Raw genomic sequence first — 25,545 nt, 5'->3', positions numbered from 1 at the left:
ATGGAGCAATTTCTACATTAACATGGAGCGATTTCTGCATTCATACGGAGCAATTTCCACATTAACACGGAGCAATTTCTTCATTAACATGGAGCGATTTCTACATTAACACGGAGTGATTTCTACATTAACACGGAGCAATTTCTACATTCACATGGAGCGATTTCTACATTAACACGGAGCGATTTCTAAATTCACATGGAGCAATTTCTACATTCACATCGAGCGATTTCTACATTAACACGGAGCGATTTCTCAATTAACATGGAGACATTTCTACAGTAACATGGAGCAATTTCTACATTAAAGTGGAGCAACTTCTACATTAACGTGGAGCAATTTCTACATTAAAGTGGAGCAATTTCTACATTCACAGGGATAAATTTGTCCATTCACATGGAGCAATTTCTACATTAACATGGAGTGATTTCTACATTAACACGGAGCGATTTCTACATTCACATGGAGAAATTTCTACAGTAACATGGAGCAATTTCTACATTCACACGGACCAACAATCATTTGCCAAAATGTTGGTTCGTGTTAATAGGCCTGAAATCTTACGTTTCAATAAATAAAATATTGATTTTGATGGACGCTTATAGAATATAAGATAAAATAAATCGCAATAAAGCCATTCCATTTCAAAATATCGAAATTTCTTTTAAAAAATAGCATATTACTTTTTGCAATTTCATTCATTGTAAAAAGATATACCTACTGGTGAATAACCCTAACTTAATTCGGAATAATATACCTTATTAGATAAATAAGAGAAAAAGCGATAAGAAATAAATCAGCTTTTGAAACGTTTGAATGATAGATTCGTTTCACTTGAAACTCTCGCACGCCTTAAAATTTATTTTCCAATCTTAAAAAAAAACCCCCAGCGTATCAGATAACGCATCAATAAGGAAAGCGTACTGAACTAATCAAGATAAAATATATTTCGAATGAATTTTCCAAGCAAAAATATTATACGTAGACGGTAGAGGAATCGTATAACGTTGCAACCGAAGCAAATTGATGAACATAACGAAACTTGCCCATAAACAAAATTCCTATTTTTTTATAGTTCAATGTTTTACGGAGCCAAAGGCGTTATAAGAATATTTCCCGAAACACCAAAACTTAGAAATCCCCGTAACTTTACTTGGCTAGACGCGAAAGGGCCTAAGAGATTAGATTTTGGCCAAATAAATCATTCATTTTCGGACTATGATGGATGGAACGGCGTTCGATAAGCTATAAGATATAGTCACCAGCTTGGCGCAAATACGGAAACGTGTTGAAAAAATTGTTTGTAAAACTTATACTCTCTCCTTTGGGTGCATTTCAAGCCCGCAGAGTTCCAAAAGGAGGAAACTTGTTGGTGGATATTCAATCAGCTTTTCGTGTCAACACCTAAATATTAGAGGATTATTGAAGGCCTACCGTCTACATTATTAACCAGCGTAAAAGTCAGTTACACATAGTTTAAAGAATGATTTTAGTGTAGTGATTTCTCAATTATCAACTTTAATTACTAATATATCAGAAGTTTACTTGGAAACCGGACTCGGTGATAAGATAAGGCATCTTTAAACAAAAAATATCGTTGAACACGCGCTTTAGTAGGAAATATGTTATCGGTTTTCAATAAAACGTTTCAAGGATACCATATTGCCATCATCATAATCGGGAGTTCCGCAATAATATTGATTTTAAAAATAACTGGAAATTTGCATTGTATTTGGAAAACGGGTGCACCTTTTCTTTTTCACACGAAATGATGACTTCCAAAATATTATCAATTAACTCATGGTCAGAAATTATTTCCGCGCGCCGGGGAACAGGTGTCGAGATTCCGAACGAAGATATTATCGCTTTTGCACGGTGAAAGCGATAATGGACTTCTATATAAAAAGAAAGCGGTGCCCCATTCCGAACAAGCTCAGTCATTGGAACATCAACAATCATGAGAGTCTTGAGTGTCATCGCCTTGCTCGTGTGCGCAACTTGCATCTACGCCCAAAGTGAATATTTTTAAAATGGATAAATTTCGCGTATTTTGTTTTAGCTAAAATTTAAGCAAGGGCGTTGATACAATTTAATTATCCAGCTTGTGGCAGACCAACCAGGACTCCAGCCAGCGGAAACTACGAAGAAGACCGCATCGTAGGAGGTAAAATCGCCAACCCGCACAGCTGGCCGTGGCAAGTGTCCCTTCTGGTAGGAGGCAGCCACAACTGCGGTGGATCTATCATCAACAACCAATGGATCCTCACCGCCGCTCACTGTTTGGTGTTAGTAGTCTTCACCCTTAAAGCGACTTTACTTGAAGGGCTATACTGATTCTGGTGGCTTTGTGTACTTAAATTTCAGAGGCCGTAGCGCGTATTCCATTTCTATCAAAGTAGGAGAACACAGTCTAAGAGTTACCGACAAGGGAGAACAAGTCATTCCTTCTAGCAAATTAGTCATACATCCTTCCTACAGCCAATTTTCATCGGCCGTAAGCAATATTTAGCGAAACGAAATCGCCCGTCGGATAGTTTTAATACTAATTTTCTTAATTTCAGTACGATATCGCTTTGATTAAAATGTCAAGGGCTATCCAATTCTCGGATACCATTCAACCAGTATGCTTACCAAGCAGTGGACAAGAACTCGCTACTGGAACCATGACCTACGTTACCGGATGGGGCAGCACTGGCTGTAAGACCAACCCCAAAATTTTCCTCTCGATGGAATAATTATAATATGGAATATTTCTCGTAGTCGCTTCTAGCTCGGATAAGCTGAAACAAACAGCGGTACCAGTTGTAGACTGGAACCAATGCCGTAGAATGCACCAAAACCCAGTCCAACCAAACACTATTTGTACTGGTTACACCACTGGTGGACACAACCCGTGTTTCGTACGTCCGCTATAGATATAAATTCTATAATTTATCTATACGGTAATTTAACAAAGTCTTTCTTATTTTGAACGCCGCAGGGTGACAGCGGTGGACCATTGGTTGTAAACAACGGGGCCTTTTGGACTCTACACGGAGTCGTATCTTGGGGACCCAGGACTTGCGCCATCAAGGAAGAACCCGCCGTCTTCTCCAAGGTGTCCGGTTACAGGTCTTGGATCGACCAAACCGTGGCCCGTGGTTAAAGAGAGAGCCTGAAAATAAAAGATTATTTGCTCAATCATTTTTGTACGTACTAATTTATTTAAGACCAAAAACTGAACCCGGATATATTATTTGAAGACTCGAAACTTGTAAATAAAATTTGAAGAATGAAAAAAAAATTAAGGAACATGTTTATTTAAATACGCAAAACGGATGAATTGTGAATAAATTATACATTAGAAAAATTTTCGCTTTTTAAGTTTAGTCGATTGGCATGTAGGAATTGAGAAGAGCTCTTCGTTCTTCCTCTCTGGCCGCGTGGCGCTTAGTGACGAATAGGAACGCAACCAACGTTACGATCTGAAAGATATTCATATTCAATACCAAGGGCGTAATTGGGTTTGCGTCGCGTCTTACTGTTAGGACATTAGTTCCGCTGATGAACATGGTCGCATTGCGATATCCAAAATGCTCCAGCAAGACTCCACCCACAGATGGTCCGATGAAGGATCTTTGCGGGGGAAAAAATGCTTAATTTTTGCGGGAACTTTAAATACTTGAGCGTTCACGTACCCTACAGACGAAACTGATACCATAACACCGCTGTACAGAGTATGAGTGGCTACGTTATCCGGGAATCCGCGATTTCTAGTGGAAAATTTCCCATTATCAGTAACTATTGAATTTGGAATAGTACCGCTAGAATAACAATTTCAATCTGCCTTCTGCGAAACAAATTTTTCAAAATAAAGAACTCTATCATTTGTCGGTGGCGCCATCCCCTGTTAGCGGCGGGAGCTATATACTATGCAACTGAATTAATAGTACTAATGTACTACTTTGAAAGTGATAGATGGCGCCACCCATATAATGTCATTCTAGCGGTACTATTCCAATTCATTGGCCCCTTCATGGAGAAAAGGTAAAAGGAGTCGTTGTGTAGGACAATTTAAACGCGTCAATGCGATAGTGGTTTCTATAAAATTAAATGAATAAAAAATAAAAAAATTAATATGTTGTGTTGCGCAAGACTCAGCTTTATTAGTATATTCTTCGCACGCGCGATTTGCACACGCGCTAGACAAACCTATATCACTCGTGACTGTAGCCTGGCCAAAACACAGACCACCTACCCTAAGTTGGACATGTATCGCTGGTAGTAATATAATTTCGTAAGTCTTTAATGTGATGCTGCTTTATTAAAAGTTTGCCATCTCACGGCAAGTAGAGGCAGTTTTGAAGGTAAAAAGAAGAGTACGCGTGATAATAAAAAATGTACCATAGAAGTTGGCTCACGCACGACTATTTATTTTAATTTCGTAAAATGAAGAATTATCACTCGCTATTTTCTGTTTGCTGTAAAGCCGCGTCACTTTTGAGACACCTTGTTTCGAAGTTGATGCGAGTTCTTGTTGGGTGGTCTGTGGTCAAAGTAAGAGACCGTGACGTAAGAGTACATAAAAAATAATGCCACGTTACTTTATAGAAAGACCTATAAAAATAATGAGTGGGTCTTTTTACTCACATGACGTCAAAGCTACAGATTATCCATATGGAGCTTTGTTTGACGTCATTACGGTACTTCAAGCGCAATAAAAGTCCCTTTACCAGCTGGCAACCTGGTGACGCCCTTAGTGTGTTTTACAACACAACTCCATACCTTTTCGCCATGGTTACACTATTGGTTCCCAAATGTTTCAAAAACTCACAGAACGTTCTTCATAGCGTGGATGTAGCTGCACAATAGCTGGGCGCCTAATCCCAGGCCCAAAATCACTTGGGACAGTATCACAACGTTCAAGTACCTACAATATAGCGTTAGGGCTTTGTATAAACGGCATTAGACTTAGAAATCTATAGTTGACGTACGTTCCGAATGTGAAGAATGGCGCGGGTCCAACGAGGATGTAAGATATCAAAGTAAGAATACAACCAACCAGACCAATTACTTGTCCATCGAACTGTACATAAATGTTAAAATTAACGTAAGTAATAGTAATTTGCTTATAAAGGAAACAAGTCATACTCCTCTGTCCATAATGCATCCCCAAATGGGTGAGGACACGGCGTAGGCAATTCCTTGGATTATGAAGACGAAACCCAGCGCGTAGGGTTTTAAATTGAACTAAAGAAGATATTGGTAGAAAAAATCATTAAAAAGCTCGAAATTATAAAGATTGTTACTCCGACCATACTGAAGATGGCGCCACAGAACAGTAGCGGACTTTCCTGCTCCGTGGAATGTGTTATATAGAAACGAGAAAGACTCCTAGTGATGTGTGGCGCCATCTTTAGCATGATCGGAGTAGAAGTCTCCCTTATTAGATTTTCCCAAATATTTAGTGGAGTCAGTCACCTGCCTAAGATGTGGTTCCAGTGTAGCTTCATTGAAGCCGATACACATGAAACAGAAGGCCATAATGGCCATGTCCATGAGAAAGGTACTGTTGAACAGCATTTCGGATAAACTGCGTGTTTTGCATTCATTCTTTTCCTCTAAAATTGAGGAGGAAAATACGTTAGATTTCTTTCGTGTAATAGCAAATGATGTCGGCCAATTTACCCGCTGTGGGTATGGCGAAAAACGCCACGATGGATGCCGAGAACATGAACGATCCCATGACGATAAAAGGCATCGGGAATCCACCAGCCTATACCACAAACAGAGATAGGTTAAACCAGCCTCTTGAAAACGTGAACTTATAGGAGATTAAAGTGTACATAATAAAGCTACACTCTTTCAAGTTTCCTCGTTCACGTTTTCATAGTAACTTCAAAACCTATAAATCTACGTTTTATTTCTTACCTGAAATAGAAACCCTCCGATCGTGGGTCCGATAATATTTCCCGCGCCGAAGGCAGATTCCATAGCAGCCTAATAATTGTTAGGTAATTGAATAATAAGACGAATACGTGGTATACCAGCAGCGAAATTAAAATTGACCGCAAACGCTAGCGTGGTTTTGAGATGAAATTAAAAAAGCAGCCCGCAACCACTAAAATTTCGAAGACTAATAAAGTTTAGGTTTTCTCTTCTTAAGGGTCAATAAAAATGGTACGTGCTTAATACGAAAGGCATTGCCGATGACCACAAGCGGTAAGCTTTTGCGGCAAAACTTTGATAGGAAAAATGAGTTTTACTATAACAAATCCAATTTTGCTGTGGAAGAGAATGGGCACTAGCCCGTAGGCGGCGGAATACGTGGCTGAGACCCCTACGGCTTCCACGATTCGGACCAGGAAAGCCAGCGAGATGAAAACGCTTCCCGCTGGACACTTGTCCAATAACCTGTGACAAGGGTATATTATTAGAGCTTTTATCCAAATAACGACGTCTTCTACAATCAACTTCCATCCGAAGCTATTAGAGACTAATATCGTATTCTGATGAGCGACAATTTTCCGCTTGTTTACCCTTAAGCGAAATTGACAAAGAGGAAACTTACCCGAAAAATATACTACACAGACTTGATATGAAAATACCAGAGACCAATACGAATTTCGGACCAGTATAAACCATCTAATTTGGATAAACCCGTGGTTTTTTTTAGAAATATTTCTTGATATTAGATTTCCTGTTTACATAAACGTACCATTTTGCCCCAAATTGGAGAAAATACGAAGAGGATAAGTTGAAAAACCCCAAAAATGAGTCCATAAACCGTCGGCGTTGCGCCTTTCATCTCAGCCTAGTAGGGATAAATCAAGTCATCATGAATTCTACCAATTATTCTAGAACATATTAAATTTAAGGCACAAGTTATTATTTAAAAAAAAGTCTTGCTCGTTTTTTTATATCAATAAATTATTTCGGAAATATTTGTACTAATAATTTCGAACTTAGGGCTGAGATTTATTATTCAAAGATTACGAGTCGGCTATCAGTGAGTCGGGGGGGGGGGAGAGGGGAATAGCGGTTTGTCATTTTTTCTTGAGATACAACCTAAAAGAAATCAAGCTAATAAGGATAATATTAATGATGATAATAAATAAATATTGGGATGAAAGATGTTCCTATGACGTCCGTTTTTGATGTCAATAACGACTTCATGTTAGTTTTAAAGTTGCACAGAATCGTTTGAAAAATTCGCGTGACTAGAGCAGCATTACTTCCAGGTTCCCAAAACGCATCGATATGTAGCGTAACTCTCAAAATCCAAACGATTATGTGGTCCATTAAAGGGAATATAACCTGCTAAGCAATCTTTATGGAAGACCCCTTATTTTTTTCAAATTTCCCTGTACAGTGGCGCCAAACATTTCTACAGCCAAAAGTTATATTATCTTTAACTTTGACGTGAAAAATAACATCCTAATAGTTATATTTAAAGCCAATAGATGGCGGTACAATTATTTTATCTCTCTTATTAGAGGGAGTACAAAGTGAAATTCGTTGATGGAACCATAGACAAAGAATCTAAGGGGACTCGGTGTTCAAGCTTTAAAAAGGACGCGTTAATACTGGGAATAGGAGGAGCATTCACGTTCAATTTTTACAAAAGGACGCCGTTGTTGTTTGTTAAATGATTAGGCTTAGGAAGTCTTAAGCCTTTTATTATTGAAATAGGTTCTATAAAAGTTTAAGTAATGTTAATCAACCATGTGTTAAGTAAAATTAACTAGTTAGTAAGCCGCGTATGGCTGAGGTTTTTCAATCAAATTCACTGGAATCCTTTTCATTTCTAAACTTAAAAATTTAACGAACTAAGCCTAACCTAACTTTCTCGCACGTACATTCGCCCGACTAAAATTCTCGTAGTGATAGTTGAACAGAGTTCTTGAGGCGATTCAAAGCTGCTGATGTTCCTCAGTAAACCTTCCGATATAGACCACGCCTACCGTGTCAAAATATCGGGAACAATGAGTCCCCTTAGATTCTTGGTCAATGATAAAACATTAAAAAACCAATGTCCGCTAATGTTATTTTGATTGAATAAAATTAATATAATAATTTCTTAAAGGTCCACAGAATCAATTTAAAAAATTCGCCTGAATTTCATCTAACTCCTCCGATAGAAAATACGGCCAATCAACTTTTGCCAAAATTCAAACGATTTTCTGGTCCTTTAAGTAATACAAGATAGAACTTGAACTTTGTTAAGTGGGTAGAATACTTTCAGATTGGTACAACAGGGTCATATTTTTATCATTATCACAATCATATGAATTAATAATAATTATTTAATAAAGTTACTTCTTTTGGGAAAAAAGGTGCCGGCAACGAGAAACACGTAGCTACGCAGAAATTGATGTAGAGAAGCGTGAAGAGACGGATTATGTTCCGCCATGACCATCTAAAATCCACTTTAATGCTGGATTCCTTATTTCTATCAATCGTCGAAAACAATTACGTCATCCACTTTTGCAATCCACAACAAAAATCACAGTAATTGCAAACTTACGTGACTAAGGACAGGCTGGATAATTGGAGTTTAAGGCTGCTTTCGAAGCGCTGCGGGTTAGTTACGAGAACCATTTTCGCGGCTTCTAATTCCCACTAATTCCACTAAGAAAAGAAATTTACTAGTATGGGCTATCAATTCCCAAAACTTCTCTAAAAATAAGAGAAATCAGATAATACAAAGTCCATGTTCCAGAGAGAAAACTTTAACTAAATATTATGGTCATGAGACTTGTAAAGAGATAACTGACTAAATATGATTTTCTAGTGTCATGTTCAATTTATTTTTTAACACTTTTTAATTTCACGGTGAAAGGAATCCCAATAACTTGTCTTTAAAGAGGTTAATTAGTTTCAACATTGAGCTCAATTCTTGTATTTCTTTCAAGGATTCATGGAACTTTCATTGAAAACCCTGGTTGTAAAAATGTTTGTCAATTTTATTCAAAATCCTTGGTTTATTGTATCAAGTATTAATTAATGCGATAAGGCTTTTAAGTTCTCTCGTATTGAAGATAAATATTTGGCGACGCGATTGAACATTTCCTCGAAGTACAAACTAGGCTAGAGAGAAAGATATGCATCGGAAATATATTGAATTTTTTGGAACAATATCGCCATCTACATTATTTATTTCAAAATTTAATTGTTTTTTGTAATATTAATTCGTATAATTATTTAAATAATTATTCAAATATTTTGAGATTAAAATTATTTAAGAAATTCGTAATATTATTTGAACGTAGTTCTTAGATGGCGGTAAAACCGTATTAATCGTCTGCTCTATCAAACTGATAGCCTTGAATTATAAGGTAGACGCTGCTTAATTGTCATCTTGTATGTATCGCTAAACGAACTAAATATGTTATAAGATTTAGATTACAATTGCTGTTAAACATAAACGTCAGTAATAACTGCAGTCGTAAGAAATTATATCAACGTTCCATTCTAAAGTATTGACATTATGACGAACGACCAGGATTTTTCAGAGGACGATTTGTCGATTCCGCCCATAAAATACGAATGTAAGATTTTTTTTCGGACTTCTCAAACTATAAATTTTGGTCGTAGCTAGCGTGCTTTAAAACATAAAGTTTGTGACGCAAAGCAAGTCCAAAGCTAAATTTAAATAATGAGCAAAATGGCGGCTAATGGAAGAAATTTTATTGGCTAACGTTGGAAAGAATGCCTATGACGCAATTCTGGCGTTATTTTCAAATGTACACTGATTTGTTTTTATTTTGCAGTTTTGGACCACCCTGCTGATGTGCAGTAAGTGTTTTTTTTTATAAAACATTGTTGAATTATATTGGTTTAAAATATTTTTTTTTCCAGAATTCACTCTTGTACGTATAGTGAGCAATTATAATTAAAAATAAATTAATATTTTGTGGGGTTTAACATATAAGGGGGAGATGACTTGCAAGAAACCTTTGAACAGGCGGCTGTTGCCATGTTTTCTTACATGACTGAAATTGACTACATTGACATAACCAAGAGTGAAGACATAGAGGCTGAAGGGGACGACATGCTTTCTCTGTTATTTCACTTTTTGGACGAATTTTTATACGTTTTCAGCGCAGATCCATTTTTCATCGCAAGAGTAAGGCTAACCAAATGTTATTTTGAGATAAAACCGGGTACCCGACGACGGAATTCTTTTGTTTGGACTAGACTCCAATTTTCAATTTTTTGTGAAAATGACCACGAAATAAGTTGATTTTAAGAAGTGAAATTAACGTTTTTTTTTTATAAATTTGAGCTCTCTTTGGACTTTTACAAATTTTGCATCAAGTAAATGACCTGGCTTGTGGGCCCCTAAGTAAAATGAAAATAGCCTATAGTCTGCAGTATCTATCCCTGACAACATCAGAGGACAAAATATTTATGTTTGGACAAGACTATTTACGATTGGAAATTTTGCGGTAAACTTAATAGAGACGTTAAGCAAAGCGTTCTAGAAGTTTTAACAACAACGTTGGGGTTATTCGACGTTCGAGGAGAAATATTCTTTAAAATCGGTTAAGCGTGCTTTCAGTTCAATGGCTAACGCAATCAAGTACGTGTGCAATCGAATTTTAACAAATTGCGCACCTTTCTCTACCCAGGATACACGAAGAATTAAAAACGTCATTTGGACAGTACTAAAACTGGTGTATGTATGGGTATGAGTGTTGTCGAAATACAATTATTTGTTTCTTCGTGTGCCCAGGTGTACCCCAAACGTTTCTCTTTGTATACTCGTACTTATTTCTCCAAATTGACTTAATTGTACAAAGCCTAGGCCTATTTAAATTCAAATAAGTGTTTACGCTTTTTAACAAGTATGCTGCTAGATAAAAAATAAGTTGTCATAACGCTGTCCCGATTTGTTGAGTTTTATATTTATAATTATCAGTATTTGTATTTAAAAACTAAGTATATTACCACATGTCACGTTACTCACGTAAGCTCGACATAAATATGGCGTCGTCTTCAAGTTGTTAAATATTCGACACCGAAGTGCAAACGGGAAAAGTTAAACGTCTGAAATGTTCACGTGACCACCGACGTTTAATGTATGCTCAAACTTCTAGAGTGCTCTACTTAACCTCTATTATAATGCATTGGAGCAAGAATATGGTCCAATCACAAGTGATTCGTCGTCGGGTACCCGGTTTTATTATTAAAAGGAATTACTAAATATCTACAATGAAGCTTCAAATTCCATATTTTTCCAATGTTTCTAGAGGGTGAAGATTTTGGAATTTGACAAAGAGAATTTCAGAATTAAAGCTCGAGGGTATGACTCAATTTCACAGAGTTAAACATGAAATTATAATTTCGAATGACAATTTAATATTTTCTTAAAGGTTTGGTGAGACGTTTGATATTAGCAGGCATCCTCAAGTAAAGTTTATTTAGAAATTTAGGTCTATAATGTTGGAAAAATCGTGTTTATTTATTAAAGTTTAATTTTTCACCCCAGGGCACAGAAGTTAAGGCCATAACCTATTCAAATATGCAAGTCTATGACGAAGAAGACAGACACGAATTATTCGTTATTATTGATATTTAAATTAATCCACTATTTTCTTGATTTAATTTGTAAATAAACCATTTTGCAATAAGTCACAAATTTGTCATGAATCATAGAATTAATTCTAAGAATTTTTAACTATAATAAAAACGGTTTGTTCTCAATTTGAAATTGTTTGAACAACAGTAGGTCTATGTATTGTCGTTTGAGCACTTACGCGGCATTTGGTTCATTCAAAATACACGTTATACCGGAAGAATATAATAACTCTTTCGATATAATTAAGTGTCCATATACTTAATGCTAATTTTAGCGCTATTTCCCCCAGAAATCCTATGTAAAATACCTAATGGGGGTCGAGAAGGGGGTTAAATTTTAGTACAGCCAAAGTTACACTCAAGGGGGATTTTGACACGGAAACCTTCCCCTAGTCTACACCATTGCATCAAATACTATCTTTCTAAAATTAAACCATTGGGATAATTGCTTTATAAATCAGTAATTATTCCCAGTAGTCTAATTTTAAAATTTTACATCCTTAAGCCATACACATGCGCGGTTTTGGCGAAAAATTCGCGTCCATTGGAACCTGCGAAGGTACACGTTTCATTTGAATTACCTATTTGGATACTTCTCTCATTAGACATATGTTATGAACATCTGGTCATACGTAATGCATATACATAAATGCGTAGATTATATTTAAGGGCACCGTTTACTTGACAGCACTGGGTAATCGACAGAAGGGGGTAAAACCTAACCTCAGCGATTCTATACTACCAGGAAACCCTACTTCGTGACAAACCATCATTAGCGCGGGAACACACAAAAGGTATTCTGGTCGTATTTCAGGCAAAACCGACGTCACTGAGTCATAACAATATTGATCTGGCCAAATCCACATCAGCCTCCTTTTAAAAATAGTTAAATCGTAAGCGGTGACCGGTTGAAATTAACCTCGAATAGGGTCATATAGCGGTACTATAAAGCTGGTGTATAAAAAACGTCTTCGTTATTAGTTCTTTCAAAAGGAGGTTTTACAAGAAGCAGATCGCCTTGCAAGCGTTGGAAAAACATTCTTGAAATGCCAATTAAGCCACGGAATAACGCCTTGTCCACGTGACACGCCAGGAAATTAACCAGGGAAACTAACCTCGTATATCTATAAGTCAGCGCGGAAAATGTATCTGAAGTTTTATTCGTTTCTAACCCTCGCCATTCGGAAATGAAAAGAGTATATTTATGTTTCGTAATTATCTAGTTTCCGGATTCACGTAGACGCGTTTTTCTCTCAAAACGAAAGTGAGAGCGTTTGGTAAAGTCGCTCCCTTTCACCGAGTTCGCCTCTATATAAACACAACGGCTTTTGTTGTAAGCGCTTTGGTTTGTCAGTAAAGAGCGTGCCTTTTGACCAGCGGGATAGTAAAATTCGAGGCCAGTCTTTTGGGTGGTCTCCGTCCTCGCCGAATTTCTAGTAAGAGTGGATTTTTTAAAGGAAGAATTTTTTACCATTTTTAATATTGTCGGCGTAAAAGAAAACCCCTTATCTAGCATCCCGAGGAAACTGGGCTATCGCGAAAAGGGGGAGTCCGCGAAACCGTTCCTATCTTTTTTCTACCTGTCGAATATTTGCGGATATTTTTTTGACCAAAGAGAAACTCAATAAGGAGCGAATACTTTTATGGCGCCTCCTGCTGGGCGTAGTAAGGAACTAGTGGCGCAGCCCCGGGCGTTTTAACTTTTAAAAGTACAAGGCACTTTTTCTCCGCCACTTCTACGAGCATTGTCGGGAAAGAGAGAGAGAAAAAGGCAAACGTCTTGGCTATAGTTCGACCGAGAGCGAGTACCTGTTAGAACCGCGGCGCGCTTAATCGGATGGCGAGATAGAAGACGCTACGAAGTGACTCGCCACGCCAGTATACTTCGTGGTCGTCAAGCCAGTTTCGGCAAACTAAAATAAGTAGGAGTAGAAAAAAAGAAAACTTTGTTTTTGGCCCGAAAGCCTCGATAGAAAAATGGAGGATTTGGCGCGGCGAGGTATTCAATGGACGTGGTACCTGCTGACGGCGTGGATCTCGTTGAACCATGGCCTGGTCGCTTTCTCACCGTGGACCCCGACCGGTACCAGCAACGGAGTATTGGCCGCCGATGGCTTTTACGCGGACAATGGTCTGGACCAAACGATGATTTACAACTCGATGCCAAAACGCGAGCGCAAGGCTATGCAGCAGGAGATTCTCAATTTGCTGGGTCTGCATCACCGGCCAAAACCCAAAACGCACGGAACAGACAATTCGGCTCCCAAATACCTGATCGAACTTTACCGATCCTTCTTGGACGAGGAGACCGGTCATTTGAAAGTCAACGAGTTCAACGATGCTCAGTCCACCGTGGGACGGAGATTTTTTACCAACAATAGCATTCACGCTATCAACGATTCCGATCTCATCATGAGCTTCGTCAATAGAAGTAAGATTTTTGTACGTTATATAATTTTGAAGGGGAATATTTGAAAAGGGTTCTTTTTGAGAGTGCGCGCGTTCTAGTCTAGCTTTGGAATGTTAATTGCGCGAGCAACTGCCTCTAAAGGGTTTCCTCGCCTTTAATTAAGCTCAAACGCGAGAGTTTTATGTAAATTTCCAAACCCTGATAAATCGCGAAAGTGACCAAAAAAATTATTTTTAAAAGTATTTAGCGCTTTAAAATTAAAATAATTTATAAATAAATCGACTTGTTTTTTTGAAAATTCTGGCGCGTTCCGCTATCATGTACTTATTTCAAAAGAAACAAATTATAAATTCTGTCACGCAATTTCCCAAAAAGGAAAAATAAGATTAGAATTTCTTAGAAAGATAAAGATAATATATTTTGATATAGCTATTTCCATTTTAGCATGCCATCTATCTTTGTAAATGTGAAAGAGCCGTTTTGTTTCATGTTAATGAGATTTCTTTTCGAATTCCCGGTGCTGGTATTTCTAGAAACGAAATGTCAAAGTACATTAAGCAAGCGTTACATTTTTACTTAATTTCAAATTAATTTAAGGGAATTTCACCCTAACATCGCAATATCGTGTATTTCAATAAGAATTAGGCTTTAGGTATTTCATTTCTCGCCAGAATTGTCCATTTGGATCACACGAAAGTATTTCGCGTATGCCACTTTTCTACGTAAAACGGATACGCTCTAGACGCTATCGCTAAGCACAAATGATAGAAAATTGCAGGTTAGGGGCAGGGTAAATCTCATTAGGCGGGGTGCGCGGAAGAATCTTGACCAATATAGGCCTGGAGCGTCAAAGCACGGTCGGGTCCTGTTCGCATCACCCTTTCTTCTAAATCATTTTCTTCGTATCGCAACGTGTGACGAGCGTATCATCGCAATCTTAGTTCCAAGAGAAAACCCAGACTTTTAAAATAAACTAATTAATACATTTGAAAAGATCTTTTAAGAAAAAGTTGGAAGGGCGGCTATGCTTTGTATCAATTAACGACAGTTTTGTTTACGCAAGAGCCCTATCAGATGAGATAAAAATACATGTAGAAACTATTTTTAAGCCGCGTCTGTCTCGAAAAGGGCTGATTTCGATATATCAGCCGTAAATATTTGATCTAAAAGTATATTTACGACAGTTCATCACCACGCGCCTCACTTGCGACACGATCGCGACCGAAGGTTCTGGTTTGACGTGAGTGACGTGTCACCCCAAGAGGACATTATCGGAGCCGAGCTTCGCCTGTACCGCAATCGAAGTCTGGACACCATGCCCATGGACGAAGTCTACACTTTCTCTCTGTTCGCCCTTCAACAAGGGAAAGATCCAGAGTAAGATTACGAAAGATACGATAGAGACCCGGACGCCGGCTTTTCTTATGGATAGTAGTTCAATTTTAGGGATAAACTTCTAAATAAGGTGGACTCTATCGAAGTGCCTCACGACGACGACGGCTGGTTAGTCTTTAACGTAACGGGACCCATGATCAACTGGGTCACCTTCCCCAAGTCCAATTTAGGACTGTACTTGAGGATAAGCGCCACTAGTACAGGTAACGGGGAATATCTTTCATTTGACCGGTTTCAGTATTTAATTTCGAATATGAATTCAGATCGAGTGGTCCATCCCCACGAAGTGGGCTTAACGGGAAACAAAGGTCCCGAGGAAAAGAAACCGTTCATGGTGGCATTCTTCAAGACGCCAACGCATTTGCACGTGCGGAGGACCAGGGCGGCTACCAAGAGACAAAGATCCGATATTTCGGCGCACGAATCTTGGAACCCTTACACGGGTAAAGCTTTAGTCTTTAGTTCAACGTGTTTTTTTAGAGTATAAGAGTTTAATAAAACTGGTTCGATACTATTTGCAGCTTCGATGGACTATTTCCATCCTTCGAATAAAATTTGTCAGAAAAAAGCACTGTACGTGAGTTTCAAGGATTTAGGATGGCAGGTAATTCTTCGTTTCTTTTAAGATTGTAATCGGTTCTATTTTAATTGAGTTAGATAGGTTAAGCAACAGGTATTGCGTTAGAAAAAAAACGTTATTGGGAATTTGGGATTATGATCAATGTGCTGCATATTGGCCACAAAGCTTCGAAGATTGTTTAGTAAAAAAAGGCTAATATTTAGAGAAGAAAACACTTCAATATCTTTATTTAAAGATTAACGACTTTTTCACAAAACAATCCAATAATTTTAGGAATTACTCTCCGCAACAAACTACTAACCTAAGTCTATAAAAGATTATTCTATAAGTATGGAAAAATTATAAGTGAAAAATTATTACTGAGAGCTTTTCACAACACAGACTCTAACTCCTCAGCAAACAGACAAAATTAGATTTAAAATCTAGATTGTTTTATTCTGTACAATCTACTTTCCTACACCGTCTAATATTACAAATTCATATCACTAAAAAGTTGTTGATGTTAACGGTAATAGTAAGTGTATTGAGCTGTTGGCTCTCGTGGCATGAAGGGCTTGTCACCACCCATTTATCTCGGCCATCTTAATTAAAGGCAATAAAAGTCGCTAGATGACTTGGGCGGTGGTGCCTCGGATTTTAGCTTAGCTGATTATTATTATTATAATTATTATTAGCAGCGCCGAAATTGGCAAGTCATAGGAGGGAGCGGACAATATTGGAACCTTCTGGAGGGGTGATTAAATTACTAGAGGTTATATTCCCTTTAATAAGAGGCTACAGCCTAAGATTGCAATACTGACCAGGAGAGTACCCGAGGTGTTTATTGCCGATTTTGTTCAAAGTCGGGCGTAATGTAGATCTATGTGAAATATGAAATTTCCCATTCGATTTGCCATGGCAAACGAAAATGTTTTTGACCGCTTAAAACAAAACAAAAAAGATTTTTTTCCTTATTTTACCCAAAAATGTTCCAATTTTCCCAAACTTGATGAAATTTACCTAAATGTGGTCCAAATTACACATTTCGTAATTTTAAAATTAAAAAAAAAAAACATTTTCGTAGCTAGGACCTGTGAAACCGAGAAAATCCCATGTTTTTTTAATGGAGATTTTTTGTTTTAAGTGATCAAAAACATTTTCGGTTGCCATAGCAAATCGAATGGGTAGTGCAACGTCTCCTTTTGGGAAATTTCATATCTCATATAGGTCTACATTACGCCCGACTTTGAATAAAATCGGTAATAAACACCTCGGATACTCTCCTTGTGAGTGACCTTAAATTTTTAATTTATTTAAAATGGAAATAATGATGTTTTTATCGTTGAACAGGACTGGATCATAGCTCCGGATGGTTACGCGGCATTTTACTGCGACGGGGAGTGTTCATTTCCCCTCAATGCCCACATGAACGCCACGAATCACGCCATCGTACAGACATTAGTCCACCTAATCGACCCAACTTTGGTGCCCAAGCCGTGCTGCGCCCCGACGAAATTGTCTCCCATCATGGTGCTTTATTTCGACGACAGCTCAAACGTCATTCTCAAAAAATACAAAAACATGGTCGTCAAATCATGCGGATGTCATTGAACGAAACGAAATAATATATATTTCCTCTGCACAAAAGCGGAGAAAAAATCAAACAAAACACCTCGAAATCTAAAAGCTTTCTCATAAATTAAGTTGCCAAAATGTTATTTTACACGACGATCCATCGTATGTAAAAATTTTGTACAGAGAAATGTACGCGCGGATCATATTTTTCATTGTTGTATTTACAAAAGCGCGTTACAATTTCTCAATTATGTAAATAGCGTGTTATTATTTTGTCATTTCGAAATTGTAAATAAAAATGTAATTTTATACGACAGCGATATTACTGTCGCCGTAATATTAAATTTAACTCTTTTAAAGGCTGTATAAATATCGATAATACCTAAAACAAATTGTCGACCTGCTTACGAAGTTCGCCCGAACGCCGCAAGTAAACTTGGCGCGGTGTGTAGCTTCAGGGCAAAGAGGAATCTTTTTCCTCAGCAGTATTTGCTTGAGGCCAAGGCCTCCTGAAAATTGAAAACGCTTTCAAAAGGGAAAATTAACGCTTACTTCGACCAAATATTGATAAATAATTTAATCGAAATTTGAAACTTGTATTTATAACAATCAACGTAATTTGGTAGTCAATTTTCCACAAAAACAGATAAAACCAGTAGCTTGTCCTCAGTAGCAGTAGTAACTTGTTTCGTCTATGTATATGAGGTTTATAGGACTTTTAATTAAAAAAGACAAAAAAAAATAAGCTAATACTGACAAGTTACAAAGGGAATGTCTTTAAGAAATCGCTGAAGAACGCGTTTATTTTGTCAGTAGGTACGCATTGCCAGTCCTTGAACGAGTTCATATAGGCATAACTCACTTATCGACCTGGAAGGCAAGTACCGACATCGACGGCGGAATGTTACAAAACCAGTTTTAATCGAGATAAATTTTAAATAACGAAATTATTCTAAAATAAATTTTAATTTAAGCCAAGCAAATTTTTTCATACTTATTTTGAAAGATACGAAATTTAAAGAATTTCTGATTGAAATTCCGATAACAGAGGGCCTCAGTTAACAACAAACTACTGGCTACTTTCGTAAAAAAGAGTTTTAAAACCAGTTTTGACATTTTCGGTCGGAGCTGCAATCTGTACAGCCTTGATTTTTTAGACGCATCTTTATCTTATTATAACAATTTGTTTTAGTTTTACTCTAGACCAGCGGTTCCTAAAAGGTGTTCCGCGGAACCCTGGGGCTCGTGGAAGGGTCACAGGGGTCGCGAGAATTCGCAGAACAGCCATCTTTGTTTGTGTCAAGAGTCTTTTGAGTTGAGAAAATAAAATGATGGGGTTCCGCCAGAATTTGGAGGATATTTTAGGGTTCCATAGCAAAAACGAAAATGGGAACCGCTGCTCTAGACACAACAAATAGAAGAAACGCGTAATTTTGAAGATTAATCGCTTTAATTAACTCGTATCTAAGGAAATACACCCAAAGACAAATAAAATGACAAATTCACGAGCAACATTGAAAAGCAAACAATTTTAACGTGAAAGGGCTATGAAATAGCCAAGGCTGACAGGAAATTGTTGCGTTATTAGAGTCGGACGATTTAATTACAAGCTGTAAAAGTGAGCCCGAAATAGACAGTCTGAGCTCGTACGTAGTCGAAGAGGTCATTCAATAATGACATAATTCCTCGAGACAGGATGTCTTCTCAAATTAATTCAAAACGGAGCTGGCACCGAACTAATTGCGAAACAACCTTGCGGAGACCACATAAAGCCCTCCTGAATATCGTGTCACAAATGTTAAAGTCGGGTAATTGGAGGACAGACCCGAGCCGGGAGAGCCCAGTTCGTCTGCCGCCTAACCTCCTTTTTTCATCTTCCCAAAATTATAGACCATCCATCTGGGAATTTAAATTTAGAAATTCGTTTAAATGACGCTTACGCGAAAATATCCAAACTAATCCAACTTGTCATTTAATAGCGAGGCCCTTATAGACTTCGAAAATATTTCATATTTCTAGTCATTTTTAAGACTTTTTGCCTTTAAGATGTCAAATTATCGGTGTTCGGGGGTAAAATTAATTTTAAGGGGCTTCGCTTTGAACATTTCTACGTCAGTAACATCTATCTTCGGCCAAAAGCAATTAGTCGTTTGTTTTGCGCGGCTTACGTAATGAGCGAAGGATTCAGAATTAAATAGAAAGACTTTTCCCTTTTAAAGTAATAATAATATTCAACGGGGAAAAGCGAAAGGCGCTTCGATGCGCCTAGCGAGCGCGACCGTTGCTATTCGAAACAATTTTCTCCTGGAATATACGGGGAAGCATCTCAAGCCAATTAGCTTTATTTGCAATTCAGCGATTTCGAATGAACAGGCGGAGGCAACTAGAGTCGCTGTCATTATTTAACAGCAAAGGGAAAGTATTAGCGGCAGTGAAAAGACTGCGAAAGAGCTCGGGCACGCGTGAGCTCACGTCGACTGGGTGCAATTAAAAGTAAGAGAAATTCTGGTATACCTATATGCCGCGTGAGGTGCAGCTTAAGCGGATCAAGACGTTAAGGTTCCGAACCAAAGATAAATTTCGAATGGGAAGAAAGTGCAAATGGATAAAAGTCTTTCGTATGAGTGATTGAAAATAATTAATTTAAACTTATGGAATTAGCTACGGAGTTGTAAAAAGGTAGTTCTTATTTGAAGTCTTAAATCGTTACAATTTATTAAAACCTTCTTGGAGAAAATAAAGATGGAGGTGAAAACTACAGAGCTCTACCTACCGGAATACCTAGTAGTTGGTAAGGTGCATGCTTTAACTCAAGACAACCTTCGAGGGCTTCTGGGTAAAGTTTTAATAATCAGCTAAGCTAATACCAAAGGCACCACCTTAGGCCTAAGTCGTCTAGCGACTTTTAAAGCCATTAATTCAGGTGGCCGGGTTAAATTGCGTAGGTGGGTGGTGGAAAGCCCTTTATGCCACGTGAGTCAACAGCTCCCTACACTAACTATTACCGTTAACATCAACAAGTTTTTGGGGAAACCAAAGAGCTCGGGGGAAAACCCCTTAAACCAGAGAAGAAAGAACTTGCAAACTCAGCGCAGATGGAGTTGTTCCGAGTTTTCACCCAGTGCCACAAACTGGGATCAAACCCGGCTTCTCTTGCTGCGAGGTGAAAGTGCTAACCACTTCGCCACCCCACCATATTTTATTTTTAAATTCACACATTGCCCACGAGCCAACTTATCATTGGTCAGTTAGAACAATTAGACCAAGAAAAAATCGAAGAAACATTTCGCTAAGTGACTCGGAAAAATTTTGATAAATTTGTCTAAAATCGAATGTTATCCCCCAACCCGAAATCCTCTTCGTTACGCCCCTGGTTAAAACTAATCTTTGCTGGAACATAAAAAATCGAACGGGTTTTAATTCGATAGGTTAGGATAGACCGATAATAGAATCGCTTTGAAAATAATTACTATCAACGCGAAGAGCGAAACTTCTTAACGCATCGTTGCCACTACCACGGAGCTATATGACTCAGAGTACCAATAAAAAGAAATAGAAAGCGCAAAACCCCGAAGATTGGAAGTTTCGGATAAGGACAATCTTTTATCGAGAGGCCAGCAGTCAATCCATGCAAATCAAAGTAGTGTTTTAACAAGTTTACGCGGCAGCGCCTCGGAGTAAGGCTCCACAACGTCTCTTCGGGCAGAGCGAGTGGGGACACGACATTGATTACTTTCCTCCTCGTTGGAATAGCTCTTAGTCCCTCGCCCCCAGAAACACCATCAACGCTCTCTATAAAAATCTAGCTCTCCGCACCAGCACACCACCCCAGACGAAAGTTTTATTTGTTTAACGTATAAGCTTTCACTGTCCTACGCCGATTTCTAGGAGACGGTTAATTAAATTGCCTCCTCTCCTCTTTCGCTAACTCATTCATTACGTCAGCGACGAATTCCCAACGAAAACTTTGTATAAAGATAAACTCAACCCATGTTAAGTGGATTTTGTCGAGTTCTTTTATTAATGGACTTACAAAAAAAGACTAATCTATCGATAGACCAATTTGATAAAAAAAAAGTGTGATTCTAATAAATATCTTCGCTAATACTACCAAAATGAATTGCAATTAAAAATAATATAGATCTATTACAATCCCAGCGCTGTACTTCTTGACTGGGTTGAGGCCTAATTACAAGTTACGGAAGAAAAATGTCTTACGGTTTGAAAAGTGTCACGAAGACAATTTAAAAGCCGTCAGTTGACTGAGAAGGAATTTAATTATAATCTGGACGTTGTTACACGAGATCTTAAAAATGAAAAAAAAAACCCTAAAGTAGGAGGATTTGAACGTCAAATCCCAATCACTCGGGAGTTTCATTTATATACTATATGTAATATCAGAAGTATATAAGGCATTTCTTAGAGAAAAGTATTCATCTTCCTGTACTGCTAATGTTAGGCACTTGAAACCTTCACAAGCTCCTACTGATTTTTAAAAACACATTTACATTACATTCCCAATTATAGTGATTTTCATCAGAAAGATATGGTTTATAAATAAGTAATAAAAATCAAGCTATAATACACAAAGCCCAAGTCATCTAGCGACTTTTAACGACTTTAAATCAGGTGATAGGGTTACATTGCGTTTCGCATTTCTCGTTATTTTAGGGGAAGCCAAACGTATTTACGCGTTTATGCCACGCGAGCCAAAAGCTCAATACACCCACTATTACTGTTAACCTCAACAAGTTTTATTACTAGGGAGTGTAATTTTTATAATTTACATCGATAGGTGGAGTTATACACGTGGTAAATTGTTAATCACGATGCTATATAATCGCGTAAATTGAAACCTGCCTGGTACCTACGAAAGAACATTTTGAGTTTTACCTAATCTTCCTTGGTTTTACAATAGGCTTAGTAGGCTTAGTCAGGAACGTAATTTCAAGATTTTTCAGGAATATTAATATTTTTAATCGATATAGTTATTGCATAATTGCATAACATTCAAGTCAAAACAATGAATACGTGAAATTAAACAGGACGAATATTCATTAATGGTGTCCTATATATAATGTATATTAGTTTTACCATAAGTTTATAATATTTTTACATAAGTGTGATACTTCCTATTCTTCACTGAGAGCAACACAAAACAGACAGAATTACGGGCTTCGGCGCCGTTTTGCGACCGCTTGCTAACGCGTAGCCTTTGACAGCGCCTCGCTAGGGGGAGATTTTCTTCTTGTGATGACGTCACTCCGTTACTAGCTCTCAGTAAAATATTCTCCAAAGTGACAAACTTATCTAACAATATTATAGACTTATGTTTTTACTGATATCGGCAGATTTCCGAGTTGAAATTTTGACTTATAATACAAACAGGATGTATATAATGTAGTTATATGCAAATTTATTCGTGTACTTTTATAGCTCGTAATAATTCAGGATTGGCAATGACCCTCTTTGCCCCACCCAATGACGTCCCTGACCTTACCCAAAAGGTCACGGAGGGGTGCCTAATAAAGCTTAGGCCACATTGTTAGCCACTAGGTTCTTTAGTAAGAGTTATGTACTTCTGATAATATGAATCCCACAACCTACGCCTCTATAGTAGAAAAGTTTCGATAGATGGCGAGACAATAAACAGTGAGCTGAAGTCGTAATATACTGGACAATATCCCCTGGTTTCCCTCCGACAGTTGAGGTATGTATGGGTTCCAATCGTGCAGAGAAACGCCTTATAAGGGGAAACGGTTGTCGAGAACAGGAAAAAACAAGCGGAGTCGGCGATAATAAAAGCGAGGCATTTCGAGGAATATATATCTATAGAAGAGGAGAGTATATACTGTTTAACCCTTGACGCCCACGTTCATTCTGGCGCTTGGCATTTCTTGTTATTTTGGAGGAAGCCAAACGTATTTACGACTCCGGTGAGAGCTTTCGTAGTTCGCAGTCACGGACACAGAGCCCCCCGTGAAGAAACACCCGCGGACAAATTTATGCGCCCCGAAAGTCGTTTAAGTGGCTCGATTGTTTCGGACATCCACCTACATCTTGCCCCCCACGGAGAAAGCTACTTGTCTAAAAGCTCTGATTGTGTTATACGGGTACCGGTTGATCAAATTTGATATGAAGCCGATTAAACCAAAGACCATATAGCTCCAGCTAGAGATGAAGTACGATTTTTCGGAGGTCACGTGCCGGAAGTGGGAAATCGCTCGTTACCAAAACTTTAATCGGAAAGCTCTCTTTGATTAAACTTAACAGGATGTTAAGTTAATACCAAGAATTGATATTGTTCGCCGCCATGCCATGCAGTGTTCGCACGATTTATCGCGGTACGTTAGGGGTACAAAGACACATGATATGTTAATCGATTGGAAATATCGTGCCCGCGCCGGCATTGTTTACATTTGTGAAGTGGGGCATTTGCCCATTTTAGTGATTTTGGGCGATTTTAGAATATAAATGTACATATTGTTTTTAAATTAAGACCGATTTGGTTAAATATTACATTTTTAGTTAGTAGACTTCGGGCCAACCCACGTACGTACTATTGTCGCATTTGAATTTCGTGCCAATTGATACAGGCGCCATCTAACTCGTTCGTGTTTCGGTACTTTATTTCCAAAACCAAATAACTCGAAAAAGTATTTTTCGATAAAATGTATCTTGGGTTTGTTAAGTTAATGTAAAAGATGATTGAAATTTTTTTCAAATTTAAATTTAATATTAAAAATATAGTTAATACATCGGGAGATTGTGTACTTAAATGTCCGTGACATCTTGTTCTTAAATAAACATATCAATATATAAGAAAACAATGCAAAAATTATATTAAAAGTCAAATTTAGGAATAACGATTAGGAAAAACTAATATCGTCTGCTTTAGCCACTACCTATCTAGGTTTCAATGGCGAACCAAAGGCGGCGTTGCGATAGTTTTTAGTCGCGAATAGTTCATAAATAGGTAAATATTCTTAACGCGTCGGTGTTTACAGTTTAGCAGGAGTTAAAATCATACAACTGTAATCAACAATTCTACTGGTTTGGTCAAATGTCTATCATTTAATTGGAATGCCTTAGCTAGTGCAATGGCCGTTTTCGAATTTTTAATAAAAGACTGATCGTTGCAACTATAAAGAATATTGTCGTTAACAATTTCGTCATTTATCAAATAATATTTTTCGCTTCCTCTGATTTACGTCACTATGACGACAAGCACTCATCAAGCAAACATCAAGTAAAAACCGATTTTCCCCAGATTTGCGTTACTAAACGTACCCTTTGAGACCACTCCCGTATGAGATAAATTGCAAAGTTTGGAAATAACTTAATAATAATAATATTCCGTTTGTCCCCGAAATCAATAGACGTAAGACTCTCCCGGGAGTCATATTTTAACTTTTCTATAAAATCGCGACCTTTCCAAAAATCACTTATACATGGTAACCAAGAATTATCCGTCCCCGCAGTTTGAAAGTGGAATCTATAGCCAATAGGTTTCAATAAAAAGGTAGGTTCCGCGACTGCCACCTACGAATAGTGCCCCCTGCGGGGAAGGGCATGCCATGCGCCAAAACGATTTTATAATAAATCGAACACTTTTTAGGGTATATCTTTCGCGCTCGCTTCTAACCGAACGTCCGAGCGGTCCTGACTTATTGGACACTCAAGAATTCCGTTTTTTTTTAAAGACAATCGTAAGAAACGGAAGAGAAAGAAAAGGAAGGTGAAGGGAGGGGGAGATGCTCCTTCGATTTGGAATTCCCCGTGAAATTCCCTAGAGAGGACTTCTACTTCGGCGATAGAGGACAATTCCTCCAACAGATAGTGGGAGAAATACGCCCGAGAGGGACCCGGCACTGTGTCTTAAAGAAAAACCATTGATCTACATCGCGAAATTCTCCGGGCTACTCGCTTCCCCCTCCCCGAGTCTAGTTTCCGCTCATAAAAGAAAGGTTCTCGATTCTCAAAGATATCTTACACGTCCGGGCTCGCTGGAAAAGTTACCACTGCTCAACGTAACGCGTCATAC

The 25,545-nt window shown here is 38.0% G+C and overlaps 4 protein-coding genes across 4 annotated transcripts; 3 read left to right on the top strand and 1 right to left on the bottom strand.

The window, feature by feature from the left end:
* Window positions 1-1,909: 1,909 nt before the first annotated feature.
* On the top strand, window positions 1,910-3,183 carry LOC149936109 (trypsin-2-like). Its single transcript, XM_090153102.1, has 6 exons — window positions 1,910-2,015; window positions 2,102-2,285; window positions 2,365-2,494; window positions 2,562-2,697; window positions 2,761-2,900; window positions 2,981-3,183. Exons 1-6 carry the CDS (start codon window positions 1,958-1,960, stop codon window positions 3,143-3,145), a joined length of 813 nt encoding a protein of 270 aa, XP_090009228.1. The 5' UTR covers window positions 1,910-1,957; the 3' UTR covers window positions 3,146-3,183.
* Window positions 3,184-3,279: 96 nt separating this feature from the next.
* On the bottom strand, window positions 3,280-8,624 carry LOC149936108 (MFS-type transporter SLC18B1-like). Its single transcript, XM_090153101.1, has 14 exons — window positions 8,507-8,624; window positions 8,299-8,431; window positions 6,698-6,793; window positions 6,551-6,624; window positions 6,246-6,393; window positions 5,911-5,979; window positions 5,668-5,755; window positions 5,461-5,600; window positions 5,131-5,229; window positions 4,974-5,065; window positions 4,814-4,909; window positions 3,678-3,752; window positions 3,522-3,615; window positions 3,280-3,464 (listed from the first exon to the last, which is right to left on the bottom strand). Exons 1-14 carry the CDS (start codon window positions 8,578-8,580, stop codon window positions 3,366-3,368), a joined length of 1,377 nt encoding a protein of 458 aa, XP_090009227.1. The 5' UTR covers window positions 8,581-8,624; the 3' UTR covers window positions 3,280-3,365.
* A 678-nt stretch (window positions 8,625-9,302) lies between these two features.
* On the top strand, window positions 9,303-11,595 carry Archease (protein archease). The gene is made up of 7 exons (XM_090152930.1): window positions 9,303-9,530; window positions 9,753-9,777; window positions 9,841-9,851; window positions 9,915-10,108; window positions 11,235-11,287; window positions 11,358-11,394; window positions 11,474-11,595. The coding sequence occupies exons 1-7, from the start codon at window positions 9,470-9,472 to the stop codon at window positions 11,561-11,563; spliced, it is 471 nt and encodes a 156-aa protein (XP_090009056.1). The 5' UTR covers window positions 9,303-9,469; the 3' UTR covers window positions 11,564-11,595.
* A 1,749-nt stretch (window positions 11,596-13,344) lies between these two features.
* Window positions 13,345-17,680, top strand: gbb (TGF-beta family member glass bottom boat). Its single transcript, XM_090181614.1, has 6 exons — window positions 13,345-13,993; window positions 15,157-15,349; window positions 15,419-15,570; window positions 15,631-15,810; window positions 15,889-15,971; window positions 17,277-17,680. The coding sequence occupies exons 1-6, from the start codon at window positions 13,540-13,542 to the stop codon at window positions 17,535-17,537; spliced, it is 1,323 nt and encodes a 440-aa protein (XP_090037740.1). The 5' UTR covers window positions 13,345-13,539; the 3' UTR covers window positions 17,538-17,680.
* The last annotated feature ends 7,865 nt before the right edge of the window (window positions 17,681-25,545 follow it).

This window comes from Leiobunum rupestre, chromosome 7, assembly GCF_980474605.1.
Source record: "Leiobunum rupestre chromosome 7, qqLeiRupe1.1.hap1, whole genome shotgun sequence".
NCBI lineage: Eukaryota > Metazoa > Arthropoda > Arachnida > Opiliones > Sclerosomatidae > Leiobunum > Leiobunum rupestre.
The sequence above is the reverse complement of the archived record's forward strand: the minus strand, read 5'-3'. Positions and strand labels throughout refer to the sequence as shown.